Source organism: Lolium perenne, chromosome 4 (genome assembly GCF_019359855.2).
Source record: "Lolium perenne isolate Kyuss_39 chromosome 4, Kyuss_2.0, whole genome shotgun sequence".
NCBI lineage: Eukaryota > Viridiplantae > Streptophyta > Magnoliopsida > Poales > Poaceae > Lolium > Lolium perenne.
This window is the reverse complement of record NC_067247.2, coordinates 260,051,824-260,075,851: the sequence shown is the minus strand read 5'-3', so window position 1 is coordinate 260,075,851 and position 24,028 is coordinate 260,051,824. Positions and strand designations below refer to the sequence as shown.

The 24,028-nt window shown below is 44.8% G+C and overlaps 2 protein-coding genes across 2 annotated transcripts; one reads left to right on the top strand and one right to left on the bottom strand.

Annotated features, from left to right (window-relative positions):
• Window positions 1-513: 513 nt before the first annotated feature.
• LOC127332125 (probable E3 ubiquitin-protein ligase RHC1A) lies at window positions 514-2,759 on the bottom strand. The gene is made up of 2 exons (XM_051358378.1): window positions 2,643-2,759; window positions 514-1,573 (listed from the first exon to the last, which is right to left on the bottom strand). Exon 2 carries the CDS (start codon window positions 1,535-1,537, stop codon window positions 671-673), a length of 867 nt encoding a protein of 288 aa, XP_051214338.1. The 5' UTR covers window positions 1,538-1,573; window positions 2,643-2,759; the 3' UTR covers window positions 514-670.
• Window positions 2,760-3,226: 467 nt separating this feature from the next.
• On the top strand, window positions 3,227-9,206 carry LOC127332126 (SAC3 family protein C). Its single transcript, XM_051358379.2, has 8 exons — window positions 3,227-3,495; window positions 3,692-3,792; window positions 4,916-5,137; window positions 5,726-5,947; window positions 6,056-6,141; window positions 6,379-6,475; window positions 8,639-8,731; window positions 8,868-9,206. The coding sequence occupies exons 1-8, from the start codon at window positions 3,279-3,281 to the stop codon at window positions 9,021-9,023; spliced, it is 1,194 nt and encodes a 397-aa protein (XP_051214339.1). The 5' UTR covers window positions 3,227-3,278; the 3' UTR covers window positions 9,024-9,206.
• Window positions 9,207-24,028: the final 14,822 nt, after the last annotated feature.

Genomic DNA, 24,028 nt, shown 5'->3' with positions numbered 1-24,028 from the left:
TTTTCTTTCTTAAATTGCTAACACTAATCATATGCGCTGGAGATTAGCAGATTAACATTACAAATGAATTCACACACTCAGGTTTTCACAAAAGAAAATCATTGTTTTGCTATAACAGAAAAAAACGATTAGTTATTCTGAAGTAAAGTAACAATAACCATCCATTCTTGTGAACCTAGTATACTGGGAAGAGGATGAAATGCAACCACACCAGCTCAAACTCCCAGCAAATAAACTGCAAAAAATTATACATCCTCACACAAGCAAACGGTTAAATTTTATTTTGTACCATCATAAACTACTTTTATGCATGTGGACAAGTGTTTGTCTTCAATGCTATAGAACCATAGTGTGCAACATAAAACATAGCAACAGATGCATGCATTTGCTATGCAGCAACAAGAAAAGCAAATAACTTGACACGAAACAGATAAGCTGACTTCTTACTAGATAAACTTTATATGGACTCACACAAAAGCAAACAAAATCAGCTGCTATGAAACTGTAGCAAGATAGACAAATATACTATAGTTGCAAGGAAATCTATTTTGTGGCGACCATAGCTAGCCATACATTACACATCAGGCATAAGATGCCACCCATAAAACCCATTTGATCAGCATCTTTAGTAAAACAGTACTGTGAACTCCAACCCAGTAACCGAACTAATCTAACGAGAACTAGAGCTAGAACTTGATGAGCGGAAAGGCCATAGGAACGAGAACGGGTTCCTTCTCCTCTGGCGCCCACTGGCTCTCGTACTGCTACTTGAACTGCTTGAGCTGTGATTTTGGTTTGTTGATCTTGACCGTGAGCAGCTAGCACCGGTAGAGCCCTGTGTTGGCAGCTCATACCGGCAAACAGGGCAGGAATTGTGTTGTTCCAGCCAAGGAAGTATGCAATCGGAGTGGTATAGATGTTTGCACGGCATCTCTCTTGCTTCTGATCCCAGCTCGAACTTTTCCTTGCAGACCGGGCAATGCGAGTCGCCAGTGAGATGCCTCGAAGTGATCCTAACAGTAGGCATAGCATCAATCGAGGACTGAGATGCAGGTGGTGGCCCTCTGCGGTCACTATGAGTCAACTGCTCGATCAGATCCTCTAATCCAGGCCCAACAAAGTAGTCTGCAATGTTTGCCCTCCGCATGCCAACACCACGGCGTCCATTGACGAACACGTCGAAACCATTGTCCTCCGAGACATGACCAGGGAGCTGGCCACGGAAGAGCAACCATGGCCCTGCACCAAACTCCATCTCCAGGTCAGACAGTATGCTTGGCCTTCTTCTAACATCAACCTCTCGACTCATGCCCCCCATTCCATGCCGCATCACGGCAGACATGGCCTCCATGATCCCGAACCTCGGGTCACGGTGAAAATCGCTATCCATCCCAACAAACTGGCTCATGAGAGTATCGACGTCATCCATTTCAGCCACGAACCCGGAATCGCAGTGCGGACACTCCATTTCCCGGCCACGGGGCCTGACCCGCTGTCTACACTGGAAGCACCAGTACGATTGCCTACCTCCCGACATCTTTTCAGCTGTGCCAGCAGGAACCTCCCCCCGGCTCTGCAAAATAGACATAATTTCCAAGAACTCATATCAAATGCCAAATGTGACTGAGGCAACATTCCACACGCACAATGATACGGCAGTAGACTTCAAAAGACGAAAACTATGGACCTCCACAGCCCAAGACCAGCCCAAATAGTTGAACTGCGTATCCGAGGATTTATAAAATTCCTTGCTTAAAGATTGTTCCAACATAGCTAAGTCGAAGAAAGACGATACTGATGAAGACATCCACAGTTCCAAGATCGGTCCAATAGGTGACCGCATACCCGAGGATTTCTAGGTTGCGCACCAGCTCAGAATACTACACTACGCGTATACCGTTTTACCTCGCTTAAACAGGTGTTCCAGCATAGATTGGTCAAATTCTCTGTCAAGGAAGGAAAAGGTAGATATGCCAATTTAAAACAAAAGCGACAGGGACGTCCACAACTCCAAGATCAGCCGAAACAGCCGAACTGGATTCTCTAAGATCTCTGTAGATTCTGCGACAGCTGACAATACTACTCAAAGATTCAGTTGATCGTTTCGCGTTGCTTAAACGAAGATGTGCAAAACTGTGGATTTTCAGGCGACAGTTGGTAACGAGTTGAATTAATCCATCGTCTCAAACTAGCGTTCCTTACCAATAAGTGAAGAAGGGAATCCAAGATGGGATGGATCTCCGCTTGAAGACAGTCCTTGGGGGAGAAGGGCGGCGCCTGCGTCAGAAGATTCGGGGTGGACGGACGGACTGACCGCCGGCGGCGGCGAGGTCGCAGGCGGCAGGCGTTACAAATCGCGAGAAAGAAAAGAGAAACAAACGACGCTGGCAACGGAGGAATTTAGGAGAGAAATCGCGCCACGATAAGAAGACGAGCAGGAGGGAGGGAGGAGGAGGAAGAAGAGCGACGGTGGGGAATTTTCTTCCTCTGTCTAAAACAGGCGAAGCAGAAATGAAAAACTGATCCCGGACGGAGAACCCCCACAATTACGCCACGCATCATCACACACACACACGCACAAAAATCTAAGGAAAATATTACCACGCTGATTGAATTATCCGCGACTAATAAACTGTGATTACCGGCGGCGGCGAAGGCGAGGAGGAAGGTCGGAAGGAAGCAGCGAGCTCCAGCAGCACCGCCGCGAGCAGCGAGGGAATAATGGGACGGGGCGATGGATCCAGACTTCCAGAGAGACCCGGCCGGGGTTATACCCGCTTGACCCCGCGGGGCCCGCCGGGATGCCTCCTGAGCGCGGGCCCACCTGGCAGCGGCACCGCGCGCGGTGGGCATCGATCCTCGGCGTGAGTGAGGTCCCGCTTTCCGCGAGATGCTTCCCCCGTGGCCCGAGCGCGCGATGGTGGCCGACACGTGGGTCCGCGGGGCCCCGCTGTCAGTGTGAGCCCCGGGCATTTTTGTACGGCGTACGAGGCCGGATCGGCCGTCGGTGGGCGGAACGGACGGTGGGATGCGCAGATGCGCGGCACGTGGTGCCGCGTCAGGGTGTCGGGGATTTGGTGGGTTGTTATGATAAGTTTCTTTTTCGGCCGTCGTAAATGCTACGTGCACCGCGGTGCGGAGGGCCTGGTCTCGCTTCCATGTGGGGCCAACTGATTATTAGCGGTAAATTATACACTCCACTGCGCATCGCCTTCCTATCCGTGGCAATTTACGGAACTAGCCCCCGAGGTTTCTAGTCGCGGCCGGACGCACCGAGCATGGACCGCCGCGACGGGGCGAGCAATCGGGGCCGGAGCTTCGCGCGCGGCAACGGCCGAGGCCGAGGATGGCGACCTGGGGACGAACGCCGCGGCCACGGCGGCCGCCCCTCAACACAACCTCCTCCCTCCACCGCCTCCGCCGCCGGAATCACCCCCAGCGTCACAGCCAGCGACGCGCCGCCGATCGTGGGCACCTGCCCGGACATGTGCCCAGGTAACGCCTCCTTCCAAAATCCCTGCAACTTGCGCCGACGCTGGCGACCTGTTCGGCGAAGCTCCCCACTACTACACGCTTAAACCGGCGACGCGAGCCACCTGCTCGACGGAATTACGCGACCAGCAGTCTACCTTGGCCAACTCAACTCGCTACTGTCTAAGCTCACGGCCTGTTACTACTGTCTACGTTCCAGCGGCGGAGAGGGCGCAGAGGGAGCGGCTGCGGGACCTGGCGGCGTTCGAGCGGGTGGGGAGCGACCCCCGCAGCACGGCCCCTTCCCTCGCGGTCAAGAAGGTAAGCCGTCCATCATCTCCACATACATCTGCACAACTTACTCCTGATACAGTGCATGCTGTTGGTTAACCGCGATGCTTTACGGCTGCTCTACCTGGTCCCTGTGTGCTTGGATTGTTCCTTGCGTGCAAGTTGCCACATTAGCTTGGTTCCATCCATGTGTTAGTTGGTCTGTCATGGATCTTCGCTTGCTTGAAGGTCAGTGTTGCTAGTGATGCGCTGTAACAGGTGAACAGTGCCACGTGTCACCAATGATAGCATTGATCCGACCCACATTCTTTCCGTCCAATCGCTGCTGAACATGCAGCGGCTGATTTTGCAATCTTGTAGTGCCTGTAATGCAGTTAGACATGTACCTTTTGTTTTGTTTTTCTTGCCTTTTTTTCCTTTTTAGTAATCTATTAGATGGAAGAGCAGGAGGCAATACTGTTTCGGTAAGATTAAAGCTTGCCAGAAGGATAGGGTTAGTAATATTTCCACTGGTTATCTGCAGTTCAAATTGTGGCCATATTTCCAGACAAAAAATGGATAAAGTGTGTGTAGGTTGATTGGGGGGAGATTGCTAGAGAACTTTGCCATCATTAGAGAAAAAAGAGCTTTCATCCACTAGAATGGTGATAAGTTGGTAACTTGGTGGAATTTCGTGTGATGCTTGTTAATTTTTAATGCACCAACCAGTAGGACCAAAAGCCCAAACTGATAGAGACAAGATGGGCAATCCGCATATACTTTAGCACCCCGTCGTCTACATTTTATTCTGTTGTTTGAATGGCTTTGTTAATTATATGTACTCCCTCCGTCTTTATTTAGTTTGCGTTCTGGATTTAGTCAAAGTCAAACTTTGCAAATTATGACCACGAATATGAGAAATAATATCGATATCCATACTACTAAATATATGATATTTAAAATGTACTTTATGGCTATTCTAAGATTTTATGTTGTAGATGTTGATATTTTTTCGTAAATATTTGGTCAAAGTTTACAAAGTTTGACTTTGACCAAACCCAGAATGCGAAGTAATTATGAATGGAGGGAGTATATTTTAACAAAATTTATTAATCAAATAACTAATAGAAGTATTAAATTTCAAATGCTTTCCTAACACTTGGTTTCCTGCTAGTTTTGCAGAACTATCTCCTCTACCAGTGTACAGGCATCAGACATACGCCCTCTTTCAGTCTTACGAGAAACGATGGATTATCTTTTGGATTTACTGAATTCTTCAGAGTACCCATTTGATGTAGTTCATGATTTCATATTTGATAGAACAAGGTCGGTAAGACAAGACCTTAGTATACAGAACTTGGTGAACGAGCAAGCAATTCACATATATGAGGATGTGGTACAGTCCAAAATTGATTCCTTTTTTACGTCTTCATCTTGTATGCACATTCAGTTTTATGATGATCAATATTGTTGGTAGTTTGGCTCAAAAGTTCAGCTATGTAGCACATGATTTTATTAGTGTAGATTGATATTCCTAGAAGCTAACTTTGGTGTGGTAAGGCGGAACTTGTTTTTGTTTATCGTGATGCTTTTAAGCTAGATATTACATGCTTGCAGGGAAACCTTCTTTTTATCCATGAACAAATGTTAGCTTTTTCTAGCAAAAGTCCCGTATGCAAGTGATATCAGATAGAGTACGTGATACAATCAAATAATTATTCAGGTTCTCTTTCTTTTCTAAATTTATTTTGGAAAGGATACGTTCCTTCTCAGACCATCCTTAGATTAGTTTGCATGCATTTTCTTCTTGGACCTGTGTTAGCAGTTAGGTGTTCTTTTTAGTACTTCAGATGCTGCTACTTTCATAGTTATGTTTCCTGGCATCATTTCTGTTTTCAGCTTGTGGAATATGGTTGCCTGAACTGTGAACAATTTTAAGAGTGTTGTTGTTCACTACTTACCTAATTCTTGCCTTCTTTTGCAGATAAAGTTCCATATTCTATCCCATCAAAGACTTGCTAGGTCTTGCAAGGATTCTGATGCATCTTCCCTGTGTTACCTGAACACGGAACAACTGATGAAATGTCTTCTTTCTCTGTTTGATATGTATCATATAGTTCATAAAAATGATTCCCACAACACTAGAAAGGCTGAGTATTATTCCTTCTTTGTGCTTCTACATTTGGGCTGCAAGATACCCAGAATGGTATGTTTTTTATTTTTGTACTCCAAATAATCTAATTTGTGTGGTTCGCCTATGGGATGATGCTTTACGCTTTCCTTTGCCCCAGCCTAATGTTTTATCTATCTCCAGGCGGACTCTCTCTCTTTGTGGTACAGCCAGTTGCCAGCTTCAGTGGTACGATCAAAGGAAATGATATTTGCTAGAACTATATTGAGGTAAATTATACATGTGTTTGTGTCATTGCGTATGACTATTTTTGTACACCCTCTCATATATGTGCATATAAGTGAGTTTAGAATCTTCATGGCTTTTCCTTTTTAACGGGTGTAGTCTCCATTATATAATTCAGGACATCTTCTGATTGTGCCAATTGCACATTCATAATGAAATCATTTCATGTCTTTTTTGTTAAATTACTGAATGATACATATATCCTTTATTCCTTTCTGCAGATGCTACCACCTAGGAAACTTCAAGCGTTTCTTTTGCATGATTGCAGCTGATGCAAGCGACCTTCAGCTGTGTCTGGTAGAACCTTTTCTCAATGAGGTAAGTCCAGAGATTGCAAAGCATAACTTTTACTGTTTTACAAGCATATTACTTATTAATATATGTATATGCATTGGTATAGTTTTGGTCATATGCTCCCTATATTCACTAATGTAAGACCTTTTAGAACCTTTTCTCAATGAGGTAAGTCCAGAGATTGCAAAGCATAACTTTTACAAGCATATTACTTATTAAAATATGGATATGCTTTGGTGTAGTTTTGGTCATATGCTCCCTATGTTCACTAATGTAAGACCTTTTAGATATTTTAAAATGGACTAGATACAGACCACACAATAAAACGTGTCTAGATACATGCATTTACAAAGAAATTTATGCTTTGCAATCTCTTGTAAAAGTTATGCTTTGCAATCTCTTGCATTTTCAAATTCCTGCTGCTCATTGTTTTGTGTATTTTGATCCTTTGAGGAGATGAGATAGAAATGCGACAAACATTCGGAAATGTTTGTATATTCTTATCCTTTGAAATGAAAAAAATTAGAGCGAAAAGCCAAAGTCATGTGCATTAATAGAATAAATGATATTCCTAATAAAAGATAGAGCGGATGACAAAGATTATCAGTCCTGACAGGAAGTTCAAAAGACAACTTTGGGATGTCTCCATTGGCTATTTTTTTCCTTTTGCAACAAATATCTAAATGACCCAGAAGGGCATGAAGTCAGAGCTTGGACATGCAAATTTACCAAGAATTAGTGAACTAAATGACTAACGCCCATGCCTGAACTACAGAGCAAGTGATCAAAGTATTGAACGCAACCAACTACTTCCATCCGACTGCATCTCTTTCCACAATCTATAGTTGTTTTCCGGGAAGTGAACAACCAATGGTACATGTAACATAAACAAACATATTTGAATAAAGTCGTGTGATAGTGTACCATATCCATCTGATGCCCAGAACCGGTGACCAGCCAGGGGAGGCGACGCCGAGTTGTGCCTGGCGACGGCCTGTAAATGGTCTAGTCGTATGCATCAACAGGTCCCGCTTGGTGAACAGTATCGCCAAGGTCTATAATAGCTTGCTCTGCAGACTGGCGGCGCATCGGAGCAGTACAGGTCCCACTGCGCCGTCGAAGTACACGATCTTCTCCCCGTACTTGTCCACCGGCATGTTAGTATCTCTTCTGTAGTCATCTTGATCTGTATTACTTGAGTTACGTACGTCGATAGGCCAGAGTGGCATCACCGTGTGCATGGGGCGGAGAGCATTGAAATTCCTTTTCGTTTCTTGTACCGGAGTGGTTGGTACATAGAATCTAGAAGCCTAGCTCAATCCATGTGTTTAGGAATAAACTAACAGAGAAACCTACAAGATAGTAACAACCTAGCCCAGTAATATTCTTTCTGCGTGTGAGCTATCAAAGCGATGAAAACCAAGATAGAGTTATCCGCCCGCAATTCTTTCTGGAGTTACGCGAGAAGAGGGGGTGTGTGACTTGGCCGTTGGTGGTGGCATTTGATAGGTAAATAGATGGAAGTGTGACATCACAAGAAGTGGGACATTGCAAGTTTCACCTTAATAGTAAAGATAGTTACTTTTTAAAAAATACGGATATTGGTGTCGTTTTAGTGTCTATATCTTTTCTGTAAAGAAGGCAATTGCTGGCGGTGATCCATCACCTTCTCTTCAGCCTTTGGAAATACTTAAATATGAAGTTTATCTTTACTAATAAAAAAATGCCTGAAAATTGGTGTTATGTTATTGGTAAAAGCAAATGAACATGCAAGGGTGGGTACTTGAGTTTATGATTTAACTTGTGCATTTCCAAAAATTCTCAGAAACTTCATGGCTGTCATGTTAAAACTTTTGCACCTGTAAAAGAATGTGCAGGGTATACTTTTTTTTACAGCTACTTCGTACCGTTGCATGATTTTTATAGGTGCTCATGTTAGAACATGATAGATATGTTTTCCAGTAATGAGATGTTCCTAACCAGGGAAAGGCAAATGTACGCACGTGCTCCATATTGCCTTTGTTTACTGGTCTGTATTTATATGGTATTCCTTCTGTATAAAGCCAAAATGAGTGCTGCATATTTCGCGGGCAATGAGTGCTGCATATTGACTTGTTTACAAGCCGGAGTATTTATACAATCCTGGTTCTGACATCAACTTCTGTTTCTCCTGCTTTACTGCTGAAGGTCCGTGCTAGAGCATTAATGTACTTCAATCACAGTGGATACAAACCTCAACACCATCCTTTGACACATCTGTCAGAAATCCTAATGATTGAGGTACTCTTATTTGAAGCTAGAATATCTAAATTTTACTGGAGCTGAACATCTTTTTTCCTGAAACCGTGCGACTTAACATTCTGTAAAACACTAAAACGTATGAACTGACCGTTGAAGCTTTTTGCCATTTCTTTAGGAGTTGGAGCTGGAGAATCTTTGTAGCATATGTGGGCTTGAAATTAGCGGAAGCGGGGACACTAAATCATTCGCTCCTAAACAAACAAGCTTCAGCCTACCATCAGCCATATCTCACAGTAGTGGCCTTCACATCTCGAGGGAGATCGAAAGATGAAAAGAACAGTGTTATGTATATGTAGCAATGTACTAAAGTGTACACGAACAATGCGCTGAACACTTGTTCTTCTGCACTTCTGCTGTGTGTAAAAGTTTGTATGTATCCAACACGAAAATCCATTGATACAAGAAAAAGGAGAGGCACCGAATGATGAATCTCATCTTGAGAGCTCTAGCGCTACAGGCATTATTTATACTAGATGGATATGCGCGCTTCGCCGCGCCGCCTGCCTGACGCTGCCACACAGCTGGTGCATTGCATTGTCAACATCTTGTTTGGTTGTAATGCAATGCTAACATGTCATTTTAGCATCAGTGGACGCTGTGATTGCCCAGTATAATTTTCCCTGTTTCGAAGAAAAGAAAAAGAAATGTAGAGCAAAAAAGGAAGCAGTATTTTGCAAAAAAGAAACAAAAACGGAAAATTCATAAAAGGAAACATGGAGCCATTTCCAACTGAAACGGCAAGGAAATTCTAGAAAAATAAATACGGAAAGTTTTGGAATATATGAAAGGCCTGTTCTCTAGACATGCCTACATTTACACATGAAACCACCTCAGGCCACGTATTAAGTTCACTGAATACTAACCCTAATTACTCCATTAAATAATTGTGAGCCTTAGTGCCTACATGGAACTATTTATGTGAATTTAGGGTGCTTTTTCAAAATGTTAAACTATGTGTGTGCTATTTTATGTTCAATTGTCGTGTGTTGAAGTTAAGTGATATTCCTTGTCTTATTGTCTACTTATTTATGTCTGTCGTTCGATCTACATACCAATGTATAATATCGCCATCATGTCTGACCGTTTCTGTAACGTAACCGTCCCCTATCTATTCAATATTCATCTCTAGTGATTTCCATTTCCATATTCGTTTTCAAGGTTTCCGGGGTTTCTGCCTATCTTGCACGAATCCGAAACAATAAAGCATGTTTTCATTCATTTCCACTCCGTTTTCAACCCTAGATCGAGCGCGATGTGAAGAAGACGACATGGGTGGGCCACTCGTTCCGATATGTGGCATGTTACCTACTACATCCATTATAGATTGTAAGGCCTCCTCGAAATTTAAGCCCAACTTTGACCATAAATTTGTTTATCATAAAGTTATACTGCTGATTTTTTTTTTCAAATATGAATCCATTGGTATAATTTATGTAACATATTATTTGTGTTTAATATGTTAAATTCATAATTAAAGTTGATCTTAAATTTCGAGTGGGTCTTATAATTCCTAGTGTAGTAAGTGGCAGTAGCCTGCGAGTAGTATGGACTTGGCAGTTCAGCAGCTGCATTCATGCGTTTTTGTGCATGTTGTTGGAGATTAAAGGTGACACGGAGAAACGCAGCCTCCTCGGAAGAGGTACTTTGAAAAGCATATGGTCCCTTATAACTATAGCAAGCGGTGTTAAGTAGGCAGAAACATCCATTACACGGAATAGATTCATAGTTCACTGAATTCACAACAGACGAACGTGCATCAGGTAGGAGTGCACAACAGCGGTGCGGTTCAGGAAACAGAAGTGGTCCTTTTTGTTGACAAACAGAACAAAGGCACAAAAGCTTACTCGATGCACTCTGGTGTCTTATTGCATTCATGGCGGTTGACGGTAGACGCTATCATTGCCAAGTCGCAGACGCAGTTGAAGATCAAGATGTCGCCAAGGGGGCGACTCCATTGGCTCACATTAATTTTCAAGTATTTTCAAGCACCTGAAATATACATGAGGTGTATTAGTAGACATAGGGAATCACTACAAAAATAACCATAAAATTAAGCCAATCTCAGAGACCATATTAGTTTCTTTGAATTGAAAAACAACCCCTTCTAAATACTAATAGATATATCAGTCCAGTGCCAAACTGGAATAAGATTTGAGCTTTGACTAATTTGCTACAATTGTTGACACAAACCAATGAAAGTGGTCCCTAGTTGTAGGAAATCAATCTAATTTTCACTAATTTGCCAAGTTTATATTCCTAGCAATACTTCATAAGCATACAGACGTTAGAATTTCGTAGCAGGTAGCATCAAATATTAATGTGTCATTAATAATACCTGAAGCACATTAAAAAAAACCAATTGAATTTCATAAGAACAAATATTGTAAGTACTTTTCAGTGCCCAGTTTCAATTTGAGTGAACAAAGGTAAAGCACAGTTGAGAGGCTAGTGGCGAAAATAGAAAACCTAAGCCAATTATCATGTCACCACCTGTGCGATTAAAACCTGCAAATGATGTGGGAGAATTTGCTCAAAATTCTCCAAAATTACCATCTGAAGAAGAAGAATAAAATTAGCACATACAACAGTGAGAATAGATTCCGCTGGCTGACAAAAAGTTCCGTTGCATGATTACCCATAAATGAATAGCATCTGGTATGCTGTAAAGAAATTCTCTGATATTTCATTGAAGGCAAAATTGAACTTCAAAAGAGAAGTAAGAAATCAGTATGCAGCTGGATATTCATATGCCAGATAAATCATCCTAAAGTATCTGCTAAGAACATAATGATACTTATTAACCAAGCAACACCTGAATTGAAGAAAATACAATAAACCTTTTGGGACCTTTGTTCATGAAACATGAGAGGTACATGATCTGGTGGCAACCTTCTAATAAGGATTCAGCTAAAACTACCTAATCCATCCAACTTTAAATTTGACACTGCAGCTTGCAAGAGGATATTTTCAAAATTCTAATAATTCTGTATCACTGATTTTTCTTCAACTCGGTATGATAGATAAAAATGACTACAACAATACTCCACAAATCATCATCAAATTTCACAGATTTTCTCTCAAACTGATACCAACACATAACCATGTCAAGACAGGGACCTGGCCATTTACAACAGCGACACTCCAATAGATAATCATACCAGCAAGGGTGGCACCCAGGCCGCCACACTCCAGACCTGCCTCCGACCAGTAGCGGCACTGCCCAGCAAGCAAACCCAGTCGACGCTCTCCAGTTTTCATGTTTGTTAAACTATTGCTAAGTAGGCTGTCAAGCGGCGCAGGCTGTGGACAGTACTTCCTCCTAATCCTTCATTAATTCTGTCATATCAGCTCATCATGTGTTGCCTTGAAACTACTTTTGCGGGATGTAAGAGGGACGCCGCTTGCCATCCTACTGCTAAGTGACAACTTTCCTTCTCTACCATAGAGATCAGACTGCAGCCCATCATTTAAGGTAATCAAAAATCACAATAATTACCCAACTTGATATTGAATGCAGCACTCCCTACTGCATGAATGACGCCAATTGTTGCACAAGCATTGACAACACTCTGTTTTGTTACACCTCCATCTTGAATCATACATACCACGTAATCATATTAGAAAGGTAAACAATATCTGTGTATAATACACCTGATAAAAAATCGACGAAAGCACATCTACATATTTGAACGTATGCTCAAGTAGATAACCAGTGGCCTACAAACTGACATGAGTTTAACATTTGTACGAATGAAGTAAAAGATAATTTGGACCTATCCAATACATACTCGCAAACTCAACATGCAGAATGTATTACAGATATAGGAATACAGGGTGGAAGCCTCTACAAAGAGAAAACAAAGGGTGAAACATGTTTGCTGAACCGAACACTGAAAAATGCAACATAGCAAGAAATAAAGGGTGAATCGTGATTGCTGAACCGAACAATAAAAAATGCAACATAGCCAGGTACCAGGGTATCAAAGGCTTCTAGTAAATAGAGTATCAGATACATTCCAAGTAGATAGTAGCACACATTTTGTAGGCTCTGAACTCCCTTTCTAAATTATCGGGGGTATCCTCGCTCAGCTAATAGTCTAATTCTATCATTATGGATGACCAGCAGTATACTGAATGATTATTGCAGCAAACATATACTAACTTACCAGAGCTGGGCGTGTGTGGCGGCCGACAACTCTAAAAGGTAGAGCCATAGTTGAAGAGGATGCTCCTCGGTAATATGTTTAGCACATGATGTGGTCAGTTCAGAGAATATCACAATTCTTGTTTCACTATGCAAGAAATACTTACTGCAACATATACATTATATTTACTTTTTTTCTTCTCGCTTTAATCCAGATGCTCGTTAGGACTTGCCGAAATCCGTTTGAATATTAATCACCAGTTCACAATCTAGCTCAAGTCATAGCTAAGCGCCTAAGCCATGTGCCTAGCAATTCCCGGTGAGCAAACCAGAATTGTAGTGGAAACAAATTGACTGTTAATTCAATACTCAACACAGCCAGCCATCAAAGAGTGCTCTAATCTCAATTCATCAAGTCCGTCAAACACTTTCCACTCAAACAACCATTTTTTCTAAATATTTATAAACAGATATAACCACATCAAATTTCTGAGTTTGAATGTTTAAGAAAAGACCATGTAAGTAGCTGCAATCCGGTAATCCACTCAAACCAAAGTCCTATCAAACACCTTCTAGGATAAAAAAAATGTCAATTGGCTCGATGAAAACATAAGAATTACTGGAAAACCTATGCAGGCCGCCAAATTATGGAGAGTTGCAACCCAATGGACACTCTACCACAACTCCATCCTATCCAAAGCTCAAACCGGTTGAACCACCACTACAATCAGAAACATTAGAAGCCCCCAATTAAATATGAAACACTATGTTAAGCAACATGTGTCCTGCACCCAAACAGAAAAACAGGGAGAGAAAAAGGAGCACATAGACCTGCTAGTACTTGACCGTGACGGTGTAGGAAAGCAGCATGGGAGTCAGGTCATGGAGTTGGGGCGTGAGACTGCCAAGTATCTTGGTGTGCCGTGTGCGACAGGTCGTAGAACACCCACACCAACTCCGGCAGCCAGAACTACGCCGACGGCTCCCTGGGCTCCGGCGGCATCCGCACGTACCTTTGCCCGTGATGCAGGTCTACGTGCTCCTCGTGTTGCTTCATGCTCATAGGATTTGCCTGCAATTTCGGGCGAACAGCGGCAACCGCAACCAGAATAGCGCCGCCAGCACCACAACGGTGCCGAGCAGTACCGCCATTGCGCACCACGCTATCGGCTCCGTCTCCTCCTCCCCCAACTGAATCTAGCGGATTGTGTCCTTCCCCATCGCTCGGCAAACCCGGTCAACGCGGTGTTCCCTCATCCGCCGCCATTCCATGCGCGGGCTAGGGTTTCATTGTTTGACGCCGCCGCGCCGTCCGCCGCCAGCGATATCTCCGGCGGCCGTCGCTCCGCCCTTGAGGAAGAACGGGGTTCGTGGACGGGGCACGAAAGGGAACATGGAGCTATCCCCATCTCCTCCTCCCCCAACTGAATCCGGCGGATCCCGGTTCCCTTACCCATTGCTCGACGGACCCAGTCAACGCGACGCTCCCTAATCCACCACCATACCACGGTTGTCGCCACCGCGTTGTTCGCCGCCAGCAACATCTCCGGCGACCGTCGCTCCGTCCTTAGAAGAACGGGGTTCGTGGATCGGGTGAGAAAAGTCCCGAGAAAGGGCACACGATATATTTGCGGAAGAAGAGGAGCTGACCAAGTCTACGGAAACTGTTTATTTCTCACGACACTGTTCATTTATGGAAAGTAACCACTGTACCGTGGGGCAGTAAACAAGCCTGGCCCAGCGTTAGCTTGAAAGGAATGGACGCAGCGGTAACAAAAGTTCCTTCCAGCGTCCAAAATCGCACGGACCAAGATTCTCGTTGTGACGATCTGATGGCTAGCAAAGGCTCGCGCAAGTGATGCCCTCACCAGCGTGGGTCAGCAACAGGCTTAACTGTTGTATCTAATACCAGTTTATTTTGCAGCTTCGCATTGGATGCAGATATGTAGACGGATGGGAGCTGCTCTATTTTTCCTTTCAAAGAAAGTCACTTCATCACTTATGGGGAAATTTTATTGAGCGAACGTTAGAATTTTAATCCTGTGGCGGGAGCGCATAATGACTTGTCGAATTTTATTTATGTCATACGGTGGATGGCCATTTGTTAAAAGGAAAATTGTCACATGACAAAATTGCTAGCCCCACAAGTGAAACATCAAATAGTAGCTATCCTGATGGAGACAGAAAATTATGGAAGTTAATCTGGAACACTAATGTCCCTCCCAAAATAAGAGTGTTTGGATGGAAACTAGCAACTAATTCTTTGGGGGTCCAGAGGCACCGGCACAGGAGGAACATGGATGTCCTTCCCACCTGTAGCGTTTGTGGTATGGAGCCCGAATCTGCTCACCACGCGATGATTGTGTGCACAAAGGCAGTAGCTTTGCGGAAAAAACTCAAGGAAGTTTGGGAGCTGCCAAATGAAAACATGTTTCGGTATTCAGGACAGGATTGGGTCCTAATCTTACTTAACAATAGTAATCCAGAGATGCGCTCAAAACTCCTTTTTATGTGGTGGAGGATCTGGCATCTGCGGAACAACATAATTTTTAGAGATGGTAAATATACTATTGAACAATCAGCTAACTTTATCCAATCGTATTTAGCCTCCTTTTTGCAGATTTCCTCAAACAACAATGAACCAGATGTTAAAGGAAAGAAACCTGTGGCACTACTTGATGATGGTGAGACCAAACAAAAGAAAGAAGCCAAAGAAATATGGAGAAAACCAGAAACTGGTTGGGTAAAATTAAATGTTGATGCAAGCTTTATTGAAGAGAAGAATCTGGGAGCTTGGGGAGCTGTTCTCCGTGATAAGGAGGGTGTGGTCATCCTCAGTGCCTGGGGTGTTATCCCCTACTGTAAATCGGCAGTCATAGCTGAGGCTATTGCTTGCTTGGAAGGATTAAAAGCAAGCATGTACTCCCTCCGATCCGGAAAAAGTGTCCGGCGGGTGATTTTACGAAAACAACCTTGCATTTGCCTTTTCCAAGCCCCGCACTCCGTGTCCTACCAAACCAGCAACCGCACGCCCACAGTCGATTCCGTCTGCGATTTTTTCCCCACCCGCAAAGCAGAGAAGCTCCACCGTGCGTGGCTCGATCTACCAGTCCGGCCAACTCTAAAAAATCCGGGCCGGGGAGAAAGGCGGGAGGACAGCGACGGAGCAGCGGAGCGCGGCAGCGCCGGCGCGAATGGAGGCCGAGGTGGAAGAGGACCTGCTTGGCGACGGAGCAGCGGAGCGCGGCAGCGCCGGCGCTAATGGAGGCCGAGGTGGAAGAGGACCAGCCGCTTGGAGAGCGTGCACGCGGATCTGCTTAGCAAGGTGACGGCGACGGAGGGGGATGCGAGTTGGAGGCGGAGGAGCGCGGCGCCGGTGCGTGGAAGGATGCTCCGCGCATGGCTGTGGTGGAATTGGCAAGATCCAGTCAAACTGATGGGCCAGTTTCACGATCTTTGAAGGGTGTAAATGTAAAACGCAACTGTGCTAACTGCTCGACTCTTTTTTCGGATCGGAGGGAGTATTATGTTGCTAGCCCGCTCATCATGGAGTGTGACAATGCTATGGTGGTCCAAGAACTGAAGGACGAGAGGAGCAGCAAATCTGCTATATCAGGGATCATTGGCGACATAAAGAACTTGATGTCTTTCTTCATCGATCAAAATGTTTGTAAGATCAACAGGTCTGCCAATTGTGTAGCGCATAATCTAGCTAGCTTTGGTAGAAGAGAGGGAAGTGAGGGTGTGTTAAAGAATGCAGTTCCTCCTTGTGTGGCTGAATCGGTTCAAGTAGATTGTGTTGGCGTTTGTAACAAACATTTGGTTATATGAGTAATACACACCCGTTTCAAAAAAAAAAAAAAAAATTCCTTGAAACTTTTGCATCAGCCGCTAGGGCGCCAGGGGTACATCTGGGCAGCGTTCGGACCCGATGCAGGTCCTTTTGTGAGAGTAGAGACTATAGTTTGACAATGTACAACTATGAATAATCGTAAAAATTATACCATTGACATTTGATGTAGGAATTAGGCATCTAAATGCATCACGGACGCAGTGTCATCCTTTACCGAACTCTCCAGTCGTTATCCATCTCCGTACCACATACATGGTGATATTTTCCGCTCCTCCAGCACGAGGATATATGTCCGCTACGATAGCCGTTGCAAAATAATGGCCCAAAACCGCGGGAAGAGGTGGATCTAGCCTAGCCCGTAGAGGAGGAAGGTCAGAGGGTATGGTCGATCACGGACGACTGAAGCCGTAGAAAGGATTGACCTAGCCACACCACACGGATCAGATCCTCTCGTCTCCGATATAGAACCGCCTCTAGGTCAAAGGAGATCGTGCAAGTGGAGACGATGGTGGTGGTGGAAGAAGACGACATGGTGGTGGAGGCACACGTGCGGTATGCGGCCCAATCCCGTGTATCGAGCCTACTGCTCGGATCCGTCTACTTGCTGAGCTCGGGATCTAAAAGCAACAACCGGGCAGAGCAACGGCGACATGCGATACTACCGGCCTCATTAGCGGCAACATAGTTATCGGTGTAGTGGCACCGGGGGTACCACGGTCCACCTGCTGCCGGGCCCAAGTGACGGCCCATTTACAACCACGAAGAACTCTCCCCTTTACGAAGCCTTTCGCTTCACGAGGAGGAGACCCTCGTGAGGACCCCCTCGCGAGGAGGTCAACATTTGGCGTTTCCAGGGGAAGACAGAAGCCCCTCGCGAGGAGTCCGGCAAGGCCATTAGGAGGCTCCGCGCAGGACCACAATGCAAGACGTACCATGTGAAGAAGAAGACGAAGATGATGATGGGATCCATGACGCATGTCGTGGCTAGAGGTGATCATACCCTTCGCTCTGGAAGATAAGGGAAGCCCTAACACCACCTGCATAAAGAGGTGTGGCCGTTGCTCCTTTCCAAAAAGATTGTTGTGGATGGTGCAGTGCTGCAGGGGGTGGCATCAACAGTCCACAACCACTCTGGTAGACCAACACCCATTTCTAGGGTATGGACCAAGTCCAATAGTATAGTAGGGAACAGCTGGAGTTCTCCTTCCGCACATCTGTGGCAACCCTCTCCCAAGTTTACGTTGAGAGGAGAGGACCAGTGCTAGCTGCTCCGTAGAGGGGATTCGATCATCCCCTTTTCGATCCCATCTCGCTCCTAGATCAGGCTAGATCTGGCTACATCTTCTTCAAGCTCCAACCGTGTGATCCCTCTTTGTGCTTCGTGGGACGTTGCGCAATACAACCAAAGGAAGGAGCAGGGGTGTTACCTCCTCACAAGGGTCCCGAATCTAGGTAAGTCCGGTGTCCTTTTCTGCCGCGCTCGCTTGCCGCTCCGTTAGCGCCTTCGTGGTTCGGTGGAATCTAGAAGCGTTGCACTTAGCGCCCTATGATTCTATAACCTTAATGGCTCTGCCGAGGTACATGTGTCCTCTCGAGACACAAAACCCCAACATTAGTCGACTTGGAAACGGAGGTGGGGCCGTGAGGGTACCGAGATTGACATAGAATTGGTTGTGCCGCTGTCAGGTGACGTGGTGTAATACGACGCCATACAATCCACACTTGGGTTTTGGCGGACCTAGATATGGGTTTCCCTCAAGACCGACTTACCCACTAAAATATTTGGGAGCATGGGGACACTTGCGCTGCCAGCGACTCCCTTCACTCCTCATCTTGCCCGGGCCTTGGCCCATGGGGTGCCTCTCCTAGTTGTGCCATGGGCGTCATCATAGTCACGGATACGCTATAGGGAGTTGCGCCATGGGAAGCCAGAGGGACACGGTCATCGTCGGCGTGGGGAGCCTTGCACCGAGGCGAGCTTTGTACCGTCGGCATCATCATCAGGTGGACCTTGAGTATATTTGAGGACGCGGCGATCATCTTGGTGAGCGTGAGCAGTAGGTGCTCATTCATCGCGCGTAGCCGCCGGCGCCGCACATCGCGCACATGTCGCAACCTCTATCTCCACGCGTCAGGGTCTAGCCGGTGCGTTTGGAGACCACCACTATTCTTCTCCACCAGCGGCAGGGGGAGAAAAGAACAAAAGAAGAAAAGAACATCAAGCTGACAGCTATGGTGAACCAAAAAATTACAAAAAAAAACCAATATTTCTGTCTATCTAACATCTATCTCCTTAGACCCCCAATGGCCGTTAACACGGTTAAATTCGAGCATCAGTGCACATTGCAAACAATTATCGCATCGTTGGTGAATTTTTCATAAATTTTGAAAAAGTAATGTGGTTTCAAAATTCATGCGCAATTGTGGTGGTGGTTTGTAATTTACTCTCTCAGTGTAGACCATGAACTTAAGGGGAACATTTATTTCGTCTTGCCTCCTCTGATTTCTTATGGACTTCAACCGTAATACGCATAAAAAATTAATAACCAGAGAAAGCAGCGACCTAGCCCTCGTTGGCGGCGGCGCGGCGACCTCCCCTGCTTTGCAGATGGACGACGACCTCCAACTGAGTGGCAAGCGCTTGGTGGTAGGCGGCGAGCTTGCCCTCGTCGGAAGCAGTGCGACGATTCCGCTCTCTTGCAGACACGGATATTGTTATAAAAGTGACAAGCAAATAATGAAGAACAATAAAGGGAAATGCAGCGGAGACACAAGATTTAACGTGGAAAACCCCTTCCAACACAGAAGGGGAAAAAACCACGAGCGTCAGCCAGCAAAACTTCACTATATCGGGGAGTGTTTACAAACGCCGTGGGTTATCTTATAATCTGATAAACCCTAGCCGGCAGCTTACAAGATGTATATATATAGGCGGTGCCAACGATCCGTACCGTACAACAGATATCATCAGAGTTTGGTGTTAAAACTGTAATTTTCAGAACAAACAGTGCAAGTGTGGCATCTTGCTGAAGAATTTGTCTTCTCTCTTAATGCAGCTCTCTTTCAATTTCAGTTAGTGGGTATGAAACGGGAGGATGGATGAGGCTAATGTGGTCTGGACTGAGATGATGGCGAGAGGATTGCTGCTGATTGCTAGAGGATTGCTACAGAGTTCTTTCCTGCAGGAGCATACAAATTTTTGTAGTGGATAGTCCTGGGGACGATGGGCTGAATTGCAGCCAATAGTAGAGTTAGAACTTAGAAACAAGGCTGGATTGTATGATTTCTTATGAGGGTAAAAGTTGTGTTGCCCGGCTTAGTTGTGCACTTCTATTGTATTATCTTTGTACCATCCTACTTTGTAAGCTTCAGGTCAATATTTACATGAATACAAATTGTTCAGATGTACTTGCAATTTGGTTTCTGTCCTTGTGGTGTTGTACTGCTGCTAGCTCATGGTGTGGCTTCCAATTTCTCAATTGCCTGGTTCTTATTCTTATTTGTGGCTCTAGGGTTTACAATGAGATTGTTTGGATAGTTTTCAAAGCTCACAACATTCTGAACTCAGACGCATGCCAGAGAATGGCTCTTCTAAGAATTAACTTTTAATAAGTTCAACAACATATTACCTGCCAGGAAATGAGTTTAATGTAAATTATATGAACTTTGTTCGAAAAAAGTACGAGTTCAGTTGTGCATTACTCTTTCTCCTGTGTTGGCATGTCCAAGGAAAAATAATGTGCTTGTGTCCAGGATTTGATGGTACAGGCCCGACAGAGCTTGTTTGCTATACAGTGTGATATACTGTATGATCTGATAATGGATAATGATACGCTGATTTTCTTCTGTTGCTCGATGCCATCGTCATCGCCATCGCTTGAAATAGACATGTCACCTGATGCTTGAGCACAATCAGCCCCATCTCCCATTTCTGTACATCATACACATATTATTATAAACTTATATGTACAAAGTTAGTTAAACAAAGAACATATTGGTCAACCCAGCTGAACACTCCTGCTATTGCCGCTCGAGGTAATGTTCACCTTGACCAACCTTATCCCCTAAAACAGGTATAAGTAGCTACTAAACTAAGCTGCAGAACCATCCATGTAGAATATTAAGATTAATTACCTGCTAATGCAGATGAATAAGTATCAGGCAAGCCAAACTGGGTTTGATCAATCGACTTTAACCTGTTTCTTTTCCTTATAATGATCCGTTCAGCAGCTTGGCGTGGTTAATCTGAACCTACGGCGCAATCCGTCGCATAATTCACTAGTGGAAAATAGGGCTTCCGTGAGAGCCATTTGTCGCGGGCGCGCCTGCACCCGCGACAAATGGGGTGGCCACGTCGCTCCGAATACGGCAGAGGCTTTTGTCGTAATACGGCCCGCGACAAAATGTCCATGCCTATATATATAGAAGCAGCCAGCCACCCCCCACCTCATTTTTTCCTTGGTGGTGAAGGTGGAGGTGTATGCTAGCTCATTTTTTCTACATGTGCACAAGAGCTGTTTGATGGAATGCTTGTGAGAGGGATGCCACTTGGTTTTATTTGATAAGATTTCTCCTCTTTTTGATCCTAAAAGGTTAGCAACTATTTTCTCGACTATATATATGCATAGTCCGTACAATACTAATTTTAGCAAGGTGATTGCATCTGATACATATATAATTGTACTTATGATGCAGATGAGTCATCTATGGATGTACGGTAACCGATGTGCTCCCGCTTTCAGAGAGGGCATGAATTCTTTCCTGCTTGTGGCCGAGGCCAACAAGTCGAAGCAAGGTTTTATGTGCTGTCCATGTCTAAAATGTAAGAACGAGAAGGATTACTCTTGCTCAAGAGACATTAAGAGCCACCTGCTTCGGTTTGGATTCATGTCCAGCTATAATGTTTGGACCAAGCACGAAGAAGAAGGGGTTATAATGGAAGACGGTGATGAAGAAGAAGATAATGATGAGCAGTACCGATCTATGTTCTCTGAATGCGATGATACCGCAATGGACGGCAATGAAGAAGAAGGAGGTGAAGAACAGGCATCAGATGATCCTGTTGATGATGATCTTCGTCGGGCCATTTCTGATGCAAGAAGAGACTGTGGCACGGATAAGGAGAGGTTGCAGTTCGACAAGATGTTAGAGGACCACCACAAATTGTTGTACCCAGGTTGTGAAGATGGGCATAGAAAGCTGGGTAGCATATTGGAATTGCTGAAATGGAAGGCAGAGGTCGGTGTGACTGACTCGGGATTTGAGAAATTGATGATAATATTAAAGAAGATGTTTCCAAGAAATAATGAATTGCCCGTCAGTACATATGAAGCAAAGAAGCTTGTCTGCCCTCTAGGATTAGATGTGCAGAAGATACATGCATGCATTAATGACTGTATCCTCTACCGCGGTCCGATATGTGGTGCATTGCGGTATAAGATCAGAAAAGATGACCCTGGTGATGTTGAGGGCGAGACACCCAGGAAGAGGGTTCCTGCGAAGGTGATGTGGTATGCTCCAATAATACCACGGTTGAAACGTTTGTTCAGAAACAAAGAGCATGCCAAGTTGTTGCGATGGCACATGGAAGAACGTAAGAAAGACGCGATGTTGAGGCACCCCGCTGATGGTCGGCAGTGGAGAAACATCGGGAGAGAGTTCCCGGATTTTGCAGGTGAGGCAAGGAACTTATACTTTGGTCTAAGTACGAGATGGCATGAATCCTTTTGGGAGCAGAGCTGCCGATCCACGGCACTGGCCCGTGACTCTATGTATCTACAACCTTCCTCCTTGGTTGTGCATGAAGCGGAAGTTCATTATGATGCCAGTGCTTATCCAAGGCCCAAAGCAACCGGGCAACGACATTGATGTGTACCTAAGGCCATTAGTCGATGAACTTTTGGAGTTGTGGGCCAAACCAGGTGTACGTGTGTGGGATGAGCACACGGAGCAAGAATTTGACCTACGAGCGTTGCTATTCGTAACCATCAATGATTGGCCTGCTCTCAGTAACATTTCAGGACAGACGAACAAAGGATACAATGCATGCACACACTGTTTAGATGAGACTGAAAGTAAATATTTGGGAAAAAGCAGAAAAGTTGTGTACCCGTTCAATCGTCGTTTCCTTCCGCGCAAGCATCCCTTAAGGAAAAAAGGCAAGCATTTCGATGGCGAGGCAGACCGCCGTCCGAAGCCTGTCCCCGTAGTGGTGCTGATATATTTGACATGGTCAAGAATTTAAATGTTATCTTTGGAAAGGGTCCAGGCAGTCGACCTGTTCCGAAAGACGATGACGGACACGCGCCCATGTGGAAGAAGAAATCTATTTTTTGGGAGCTAGAATATTGGAAAGTCCTGGAAGTCCGCTCTGCAAAATCGACGTGATGCACCTAACCAAGAATCTTTGTGTGAATATTCTAGGTTTTCTGGGCGTGTATGGAAAGACAAAAGATACACCAGAAGCACGGGAGGACCAGGAACTTCATAAAGGACGAAACGGCAATCATCCAGGGCAGTTTGTAGGGCCTGCCAGCTACGCTCTTACCAAACAAGAGAAGGAGATCTTTTTTGAAGCCCTATTCAGTATCAAGGTTCCGTCTGGTTTCTCGTCGAATATAAAGGGGATAGTAAATATGAAGGAGAAAAAAATTCCAGAACCTGAAGTCCCATGACTATCACGTGCTTATGACACAATTGCTTCCGGTTGCATTGAGGGGACTTCTACCAGAAAATGTTCGACTATCCATTGTGAAGATATGTGCATTCCTCAACGCAATTTCTCAGAAGGTAATGGATCCAGAAACTTTGTCAGGATTACAGGAAGATGTGGTCGAATGTCTTGTCAGCTTCGAGTTGTTGTTCCCACCATCCTTCTTCAATATTATGACGCACCTCCTCGTTCACCTAGTTGAAGAGATTAGAATTCTCGGTCCTGTATTTCTACACAATATGTTCCCCTTCGAGAGGTTCATGGGAGTCTTAAAGAAATATGTTCATAACCGAGCTAGGCCGGAAGGAAGTATCTCAAAGGGCTACGGACATGCGGCGGGCATTGAGTTTTGTGTTGACTTTCTTCCTGACCTTAAGACGATTGGTGTTCCTGAATCTCGGTATGAGGGGAGGCTGACTGGAAAAGGCACACTAGGAAGGAAAGCAACGGTGTGCAGGGACAAGATTTCTTTCAATCAAGCACACTACACAGTTCTATACAATTCCAACTTGGTGGCTCCGTACATCGAGAAACATAAGAATGTTTTACGAGAAATAAACCCGGGCC

Coding starts and splice junctions, on each gene's coding strand:
- LOC127332125 (XM_051358378.1), bottom strand. CDS start 1,537: ATGTCGGGAGGTAGGCAATCGTACTGGTGCTTCCAGTGTAGACAGCGG.
- LOC127332126 (XM_051358379.2), top strand. CDS start 3,279: ATGGACCGCCGCGACGGGGCGAGCAATCGGGGCCGGAGCTTCGCGCGC. Junction 3,793..4,915: donor CTTCCCTCGCGGTCAAGAAG/GTAAGCCGTCCA, acceptor GTTTCCTGCTAG/TTTTGCAGAACTATCTCCTC. Junction 5,138..5,725: donor TTCACATATATGAGGATGTG/GTACAGTCCAAA, acceptor CTTCTTTTGCAG/ATAAAGTTCCATATTCTATC.